We start from the raw sequence: 9,823 nt of genomic DNA on the forward strand, positions 1-9,823 counted from the left end.
AGCTCCAAGATCTTTCCACCACCTTCTTCTTCTTCTTCTTCTTCGAGAATACCATTAAATAAAAAGATAAGATCAAGATGCACTCTTGTCACTTAGGGTCAGCTAGAGGGACGTTTTCTTAGATAGAGGCTAATAAGGGAATGAGAAATGAGGTGATAATGATGCTTATATACGAAAATGCCACTATGGGCCAGTGTGCTAGGCCTTTGGCCAAAATCACCAAAATGCCACTATGGGCGATTCTTGCAAACTTTCTCAAGCCCAAGGGTCAAAATGCAATATTCTTTCATATATAGGGTTAAAATTGAAAATACCTCATCATCGGGATATTACATAAATGGAGGATGGTTATCGAAGATTGAGAGATAAGAAAGGGATATATGAAGACAAACGACACTTTAGGTTTGTACATGTTGTCAGGGTTATCTTATTTAGCTTGAATCTTGTTAATTTGATAGTGGGAATACGCAACCATCTCGGTGGATCAGATTCGACCATCACCGCCTGTAACCACTTTTTATGTGTTGTTCGAGGTGGTAATTTTACCCAACAAGAACATCAAAGTTACGATCGATGAGTAGTTACAAATCTCTAAATGTAGTCATGATGTTCCCATCCCTTATAAAACTAAGAGCAAATTACGATAGGTGCATCAAGAAGATTGAAACTCTACTATTGCAGGAGGTATCGCCGCCCTGAATAATAGGTTTCATAGTAGGAGAATCAAAGGTAATTGAGGTGCTTAATCGAAAGTGAGGAACAATGTTGTTTGATATGGGGGGAAGAACAATGGTTTGCTAGTTGGTTGGATATATATATATATATATATATATATATATATATATATATATCATACATACTTATAAAGCTAGTATTTTTCCTTGAACCTCATGCATTTGAAACCTTATATTTTGATGAATACCACTCAAAAGTCTCTTAATAATGATTAACAATTCAAAAGTTTTATAACTTATATAATATATTTAATAAACAATTAATGGATACTCTACTATGAAAATGTCAATCTTTTTTAGTAGACACACAAATACAAATTACATACAAAATTCACAAAGAAAACAAGTTTAAAGTTTTTTTGTGTTGGTTTGAGGGCTTTAAACAATTTTCGAGCCATGTTATTATATTGAAGTTTTTAATTTGTAAGTTTGTTATATACTAATTCTTTTTTGTATTTTCTTGATCTAAATATTCTTTTAAGAATAGCATTGTATGTTGTGATTGAAATTTTAATGTAAATTAGATTAGATTCATGTTATCGATCATATGTTATGGAAGGTGATATATATAATATTTAATTAACTATTGTATATATGTTTGTATGTTCATGATGATTCAAAACAATAATTAATTAAAAATCATGGATATGTCATATTATCCATATTAAAAATGTAAACTATTTTTTTTTTTAAATACAAATTGTCTATCTTATCACTTTATATTTTAGTGTATGTTTAACATTTTAATTATAATAATAAGTGTTTTGTAAAAGTTTCTTTCACTTATTAATAATAACAAATGGTTTTAAAATTAATAAGCAATAATTATAAATAATAATATCAAATTACATGGATATGTCATATTATCCATGCAAGTATCTTTTGAAATGCAAATTCTCTATTTTATCACTTTATTATTTAGTGTATGTTTCATATTTTAATAATATTATTAAGTGTTTCTTAAAAGTCTTCTTTAACTTATTATTAATAATAAGTGATTTAAAATTAACGAATAACAATTTTAAATGATAATAACATCAAATTATAAATTACATTTAGCTATAAATAAATTGTATTTTAAATGGGCATTATTACTGAAATTAGAAAACGATCGTATAAGTAAAAATATAATTAATCAATAATAATAATTGTTAAAATAATACTAAATAGAAAATTATATTTAGTTCTATTAATGATGAATGTTGGTTGATGTTAATGAATATTATTGTTCAAAATAATAGAGATTATATATATATATATATATATATATATATATATATATATATATATATATATATATATATATATATATATATATATATCAATTAGTGTAAAAATATTATCTCAAAGTTAATATCAATAACATAACCATTTTAAACATATATTTTTCAATATTTTTACAACATGTTTTTAATCTTCGCTGCGTAACGCACGAGAATTCGTCTAATGTGTGTGTGTATATATATATATATATATATATATATATATATATAGAGAGAGAGAGAGAGAAAGAGAGAGAGCGTGTGTGTGTGTGAATGAGTGAGAGAGAGATTCAAGTGAATGTGGGGTGCCCCACCCTAATAATTAATTTACTTCATATAATAACAATTTAAATAGTATAAAAAGAATTAAAGAATCATTAAAAAAAATAATTAAGAGGAAAATAACTAATTGAAGTCCCTTAGTACCCAAATCTAAACAACAATAAGGTACATAAATAGTCCAAGTTACAAAAAATAAAATAATTAAATAAAAATCAAATAAGATTACCTCAAACCACATAAATCGTTCATTTAATTTACTCTAAAGTTTATTTTGTATGAGATAACCATTAAAGATTCCTCAAGTTTCTTTCAAATTATGTATTTAATTTATCAAATCGCATCTTATAGGCAACTTGTATAAAGCCCCCCGAATTTTCACATAAATATCATATTCATCATAATACATCTAATAAAGTCTAGGACACATAACATAATTCTAACACGGTAACAAACACAGAAAAATTAATAGTCCAATTAATGTGCGTGGAACTCAACCTATGAAGTACCAAGTTTAAATCTTAATATATCCAAAATATTATTAATATTCTATGATTTATCATATGATCGATTTTCAACATGTTCTACGATTTATCTATATGATCGATTATCATGTTCTATAATTTATCCATATGATCATGTTTATTAATATTCGATGATTTATACATATGATCGATTATCAACATGTTCTATGATTTATTCATATAGTTGTTTAAATTGTACAATTTAATATTTCTTTATATATATAGTTTTTTATTTGGCTTCTCTAATCGCGGTTTCTACCATTATAACCAAACAAATATAAATCATAATTTTAACTTGTGTAACATGTCGATTCATTTGGATTATGGTGCTAACGAATAATCAAACACAAAAACTTGTTTCAACTTGAACAAATCCTAATCCAAGTCTTTTAATATGTTTTAATCATGAACTAATTTGGCAATTAAGCTAGAAAACAAAAGACCCCACGACACCAACCAAACCAACTCATAGCAGGACATGCGTTGATAACGAGATTAACGACCTGAAAGTTTCCCATTTTCAGTAAATCAAATCTCAACCGTTGATTACTGATCATCTTTACCCCCTTCTATATTTTCCTTTTGTTTTCAGCAATTATTTTATTTTATAATAAAAAATCATTATTGCCTTTTTAATGGAGATCAAAGTAAACGTACAGCTCCATAGCCCATACACTCTCTCCCCCAAATCCTTCATGCTTTCTGATCTCTAGGGTTTCTGCATAAATTCTCTCAAACTCTCTTTTACAACTCCCCCATTCTTGATTTTAACTTCTTCTTCTTCTTCTTCTTCTTCTTCTTCTTTCCTTATTTGCGTGTTAACCCTAGATTCGTTTCGTCTTTCATACTTTATACTTTCTGGGTTTGATTGAAAGAGTCAAACTTTCATGTTGTTGTTGAAATCTGTTAGACTTCTTGATGTTGCCGTTTTGGGTACAATTTAATTCGAATAATTGTGGGTTTCTTCAATGCTCTCTTCCTCGATAAATTGACGTTGACCCTTTGAGTAATCAAGACCGATTCGTATTTCGTCATCATAAATCTTGCAACTTACTCAAGTTTCAATCTGAAACCCTGAGTCTTTTGATTTCAGCAACTGGATTCAGATTTGCGATGTTTCTGGAGTTGAATTGAAGTTTTCTTAGTTTCCGATTCGGCATACATTGTTTATATGTAAATGGACAAATCCGGAGTTGAATCGAAGCTTATGGAAAACGGAAATCAAGAACGAGATGGAATGAATGGAGAAAAAGCAGAAAAAGATGAAGAAGATGAATCGAAGAAACTTTTATTGCCTAAAAAAGGCGGCTTATCCAAAAAATCAGTGAAGAAACACAGAAAAGTGCAGTGGAATGATAGGAATGGACATGATCTTACAGAAGTTTTGGAATATCAACCAAGGTAAATGCAACTTCTCCCTAAATCGCTTCATCAAATTCCTTACAATTTTATCAATGAATTTATAATTTGTGGAATATAAGAACAAATCGAGATTTGTATGATATATACATAAAGTTCTCTTCTTGGATTTGGTTAGGTTTATAGTTAGATCTTATTAAGCCATTATTGTTCTTGATCATATGTTTTAGTTCTTGCGTTATTAAGACAATTCCTATTGCTTAAAGTTACGTTTTTTTTTTTTTTTTTTTTTTTTTTTTTTTTGCACACGTGGCTATGTTATTGATTAGATCGGTGTTACGTTTTTTATCTTAATGAAATTGTTCTTCGGATGTGCATAATGTAATGTAATTAGTGTCTTGTGAGGTGCAAATGATTTTAGCCATTTTGATTTAGAGATTTTTATTAGACTCCCATTGAAACTAATTTTGTATTCTTTGATATTTTTTTTTTTTGTGTTTTCAGTGAGGTTAGTGATTCTGAAGATGATGAGTCGGATTCTTGCATATGTAACATAATGTAGACTTTTACATGCAGCCAACAATCATGGCTAGATATACCATTCGACTAATCTTGGAGGGATTTTGTCGAATTAAAGAGTTGTTGATTGAATTATGATATTATATTGATAATGTATTTGATATGGAGCCAAATTATTGTGTCCTTTATTTGGAATTTAGATATGGCATCAAACTTACTTGTATACAGTAATTTTTAAGTCGTGAAAGTTCTAACAGTGTAAACAATAATTTCAGTTTTATTCGCTTATTGTAACATTCTATAATATGTTAAAGTGGTTTTGTTGCGTATGTGGCGTGTAGTGTGATTAAAATTTGCCAATGTGGATGCCATGTAGGAATCAAATATGACTTTTGAAATATAATCGTTTAAAGTATAAACTCAAATGTCATCAAGGTTTTTTAATATTATGCCACTCCATATTTTTTGTACTTTTGTTCAAAAGTTTAAAGTCTTGAATTTTAATTTTGTCATCAATATCAAATTCAAAGTGATGTATTTCAAAGAAAAAAATATTGTTTTATTTGCGAGTGAAAAGGTATTTAGGTTGCGTTTCCCTATCTAGTTATCACATTTTTAACAGGTGAAACTACATTCAAATATTATATGTTCATCTTCAATAGTTGGTTTTGTTATAATTAATTGTTTTATTTTAGTTAATTAGTATTTACTTATTATTTTTTGAAGGACACATAAAACGCCTCCTTATTTATGGAACGACTTCCTTATTTATGTATTACTTATTTTTCAAGGTGTTGCTTTGTTGTTTGTTTGGGTCTATAGTATCAACTTAATCGTTGTTCAAAGGCAGGTTCTTGAAGCAGTTTTTTAGGGCTATTTGGCATCTTTGGAGTTTTCGGAATAATGTTATTTTAGCTAAGGAGAAACCCAAAAAGAATGAGAATTTTTATGACATTGCTCGTTTTTTTTATTTGGATTTTGTAATAGGCATAAAAAATGTAAAATGTTATGGGATTTGTCGTTATCAATTCCAACTTAGTTGTTGCTTCGTTGTAATTATCTAGCTACTTGATAGTTGTTTTTAATAATATTGGCCGTTCAAAAAAAGATATGCTAATAGATTATGAATATGAAGAAAATATCTATTTATGTCTATATTGTCCTTTTCCTCATTCAAGAAACCCAATTAGTAATATGTGTTGTTTGGGGCTAGAAATTTTGAGTATTAAGTCTGAAATCTATGTTAAATTATTTAATAGGAGTAGGTTTAAGGTATTTAATTCTACAACCGAGTGTTACTGAAATATTTAAGATGTACAATTTAAGATTTAAATAAAAAGTTTGGAATTAGGTATTAGATTAGTGAGTATAAATCAATTCTCATATTATTTTTTTTTGGATAATGACTTGAAAGGGTAACAAACTTTCGATTTTTGTCACTAAATTTTTTTTCGTTATCTATTTGTCATTGAACTATTGAAACTGTTCACATTTTACCCTTATGACCGGCTGTTGCCGGTCATAAGGGTAAAATGTTAACAGTTTCAATAGTTCAATGGCAAATAGATAACGAAAAAAGTTTAGTGACTAAATATGAACAAAATCGAAAGTTTGTTTCCCTCTAAAAAGTTCAATGACTAAATGTGAACAAGCTTCCTCTTGTATTATGTTTTAGCAAATTATTTATTTTTATTAAATTGTAGCAACATTTGTTGATGAAGAAATCTATGAAATAAAAAAAAAAAAAAAAAAAAACCCTGAAAATATATTTAAAAAAAAAAAACAAAAAACCAAAACCGAAATACAAAACCAATGGTTTAACATTTTCCAAAATAAAAAATCAAAATTTCCAATCTGATTTTGGTTTTACAAAAAAATGAACCATTCTCACTGATGTGAATTATGACCAATGGTTTGACATGCGAAATTTGTGACATCCTATGAATATGTAGTTACAACATCGTCTGAACTCGTAATTCATAGTAAGGGGTTAGAGTATCATCACATGAATACGTAGTTACAACATCGCCTGAACTTGTAATTCATCACCTACAGGTTATGGGTTTGCTGGTGTTTCCACTGTGTTATCTAGAATAGTCTGTGGTCGCCATCTATACTCTGGTAGATGACTACATCGTCACATTGTTGGTTAAGGTTATGGTATCTCCTTTCATCCTACATCACATATTCATCATCATGTATATACCTAATTATCATCACCTTTCTATCATCACATATCTCTCATCATTTTATTTCATCACACACTAACTATTTTATCTATCCATGTTTCGTCCGCAACATATTTGTAGATATAAAATAAATATACCGTTTAAATCTTTTAAAACATGTATAAAATCGTTCATCCAGCATAGACAACAAGTATTCAAATAATATGCACATATAACACGTAATTTATATAAAATATTTCATATCTATATGTAAGATGAAAGTGACTATATCTACCATACAAATCCCATAAATGCTTCCTAACTTCGAACCCCAAAGTTTACTCTACTAAAGCTTCATATTCTCGGCTCTCTGAACATACAAGAGTCCAGATCTATCACACCAAAAAGCTCAAGATAGATCTTCCTCTCACTCTACACACTCAAGCTCGCTAGGGTTCTCACTTATAGGAAAGGTAGTGGCAATTGAAGGCCATAAGTGCCTTTAAATATGGCTCGGGCCTAAAGATTTACGGTTTCTGCCAACAGTGCAGACTCATCGAGTCGCCTCACCGACTTGTCGAGTCCATTCATTAATCCGAGTCATCAGTCGCGACCTTACTCGACGAGCTGAGGCGTCAACTCGCCGAGTCTCTCTTCTTAACTCAAAAGAAAAATACTTAAATTATGATACCTGTAAATCCGGATGTTGCATTTTGTTTTTCTATTTCATAGATTTCTTCATCAACAAATGTTGCAACAATTAAACAAAAATAAATAATTTTGCTAAAACATAATACAATAGGAAGTTTGTTCACATTTAGTCATTGAACTTTTTAGAGGGAAACAAACTTTCGATTTTGTTCACATTTAGTCACTAAACTTTTTTTCGTTATCTATTTACCACTAAACTATTGAAATTGTTCACATTTTACCCTTATGACCGGTAACAGCCGATCATAAGGGTAAAATGTGAACAGTTTCTATAGTTCAATGACAAATAGATAACGAAAAAAAGTTTAGTGACTAAATGTGATAAAAATTGAAAGTTCGTTACCCTTTCAAATCATTATCCCTTTTTTTTTATCACATCTTCTGTTATATCATTCTTAACACCACTTTCTTATAATTAGGAAATTGTCAACACATGCCACACCATTTTAATTTTTATGTCATTTTTTTTTTCGTATTTTAATAAATAAACAAAATAATTTTCTAAAATATAATTTTATAAAACATAACATTTAAACAAAAACATTATATTTTCATTGAAAATAAAGATATTACAAGATACCAAAAAAGTTACTATAAATAAAAAATATACTAACAATAACTAATTTAAAATTTGCTCATAATCTTTTTTCTCGAATCTTTGACTTCACCGATAGCAAAAGTTTAGAATTTTCGGTGCTCGCTCTTAGAATTGTCAGGTCATTGAGGAGTTTATGTTGGTGTTGGAGTGCTTCTTCTCTCTTCCGTCGTTCATGTTCAACCCCTTCTTGTCATCGAAGAATTTTTAAGTGCTCACGTCTCAATACATCTTTCTCTTGTTGAATATTATGTGCTACTTGAACTTCTCTTATATTTCCGTCATGTGCTTCAATTTCCTTTCACTATCCTCCATATGTTTATCCGCTCGCTTCACATTGTCCCTTCCTATTGGTCACCGATGAAGGGAAACCTCTATAATGTCATCCAAAATTTCATCTGTCTCGACGTTAAGGTCGATGTGAGTTCATGCATCAGAAACATAGACGTTAAGGTCGATGTGAGTTCATGCATCAGATACATCGACCAAACTCGGATTTCATGACATCTTCGATCGTGTTTCCGACGACGTTGCACCGTAAGTCCATTTTGGATCTTTTCTCATAATCTTCCATAGTTTCTCAAAATTGAAAACATGGCTCATCTCCAATTTATATTGCGCCTATATGGGTTTAAAAAATCAAAGTTTGTGTTACTGTTTTCTTTTTCCGGATAAAGCTTATTGTATATCGTGTTGAATTTGGTACACCACCTGTTTATTTCTCGCCATTTACCACTTAAGGCATCAGTGTTGTAGTATAGACTTTTCTTTAGCTTAGCATGAAACTTTTGGAACGCCTCTTTCAAAAAGCATTTTTCTTCATACCATTTCCTTCAATGTTTTTTTGTTATGTCACACACCACGATTCCGCTAACACAAATTTCCTCCTCTACCATCCACCATTATGGACTACTTTGGGTGTCTTTGGTTTTCCGTTTGCCTTTTCATATCATGTTCCTACTACATTCAATTTGTTTCACTTGAGTTTCGTCAAAAATTTCTACCGATGGTTGTATGGGTGGTGGTTATTGGCTTCGAGTTGGTTGTGTTTGGAGATTTGGTATGGAAGATGATAAACCAAAAGGCTTTGTTGGAAATTTGGTTGTTGCTCATAAATCATTTTATTAGAAATATGGCGGTGAAGGAAATTGCATCGGAGGAGACAGGGTTGAAATAGTTTTGTTGGTATGAAAATTGAAATGAATTTTTAGTGTTAAGTAAGTTAAAATAAGACTTGTATTGAATGAATCCTATGGGGGGGGGGGGGGTGTTTGGGTGTGGGTTTAGTGGAAATGTGTTTGAGTTTTAATCCATTTTTCTAGCTGTGTAACATAGAAAGAAGGAAGTGAATGGGGTTGCAATGTGTTGTCATCTCCACAACATAAAGCGGGGCGTTAAAAGGGGCGGTGTTCCCTGGGTCTAAAGTCTAATTGGATCTACAATTTTCTAAAATCATATCGTTTGATTATGTGTTTGACTAGCTGTGTTGATTGATAAAAATAACTATGTTCCCATTTTGTTGAGAACAATAGTATATACCAACTAATGCATTGATAAACATCAAAACTACTACCTAATGTCAAGATAATTAACATATAAATCATTATATTTTATAATATTTTCTTATTATCCATAAACTTTTTATAAGTTTATAAGTAAGTCACTATCCCAA

General features: G+C 29.8%; 1 protein-coding gene across 1 annotated transcript; it reads left to right on the top strand.

Moving 5' to 3' along the window:
• The first annotated feature begins 3,833 nt into the window (after positions 1 to 3,833).
• On the top strand, positions 3,834 to 5,006 carry LOC145039248 (uncharacterized). Its single transcript, XM_078987328.1, has 2 exons — positions 3,834 to 4,200; positions 4,663 to 5,006. The coding sequence occupies exons 1-2, from the start codon at positions 3,977 to 3,979 to the stop codon at positions 4,718 to 4,720; spliced, it is 282 nt and encodes a 93-aa protein (XP_078843454.1). The 5' UTR covers positions 3,834 to 3,976; the 3' UTR covers positions 4,721 to 5,006.
• Positions 5,007 to 9,823: the final 4,817 nt, after the last annotated feature.

Source organism: Lactuca saligna, chromosome 1, assembly GCF_052625555.1.
Source record: "Lactuca saligna cultivar CGN05327 chromosome 1, ASM5262555v1, whole genome shotgun sequence".
Lineage (NCBI taxonomy): Eukaryota > Viridiplantae > Streptophyta > Magnoliopsida > Asterales > Asteraceae > Lactuca > Lactuca saligna.

Coding starts and splice junctions, on each gene's coding strand:
- LOC145039248 (XM_078987328.1), top strand. CDS start 3,977: ATGGACAAATCCGGAGTTGAATCGAAGCTTATGGAAAACGGAAATCAA. Junction 4,201..4,662: donor GTTTTGGAATATCAACCAAG/GTAAATGCAACT, acceptor TTGTGTTTTCAG/TGAGGTTAGTGATTCTGAAG.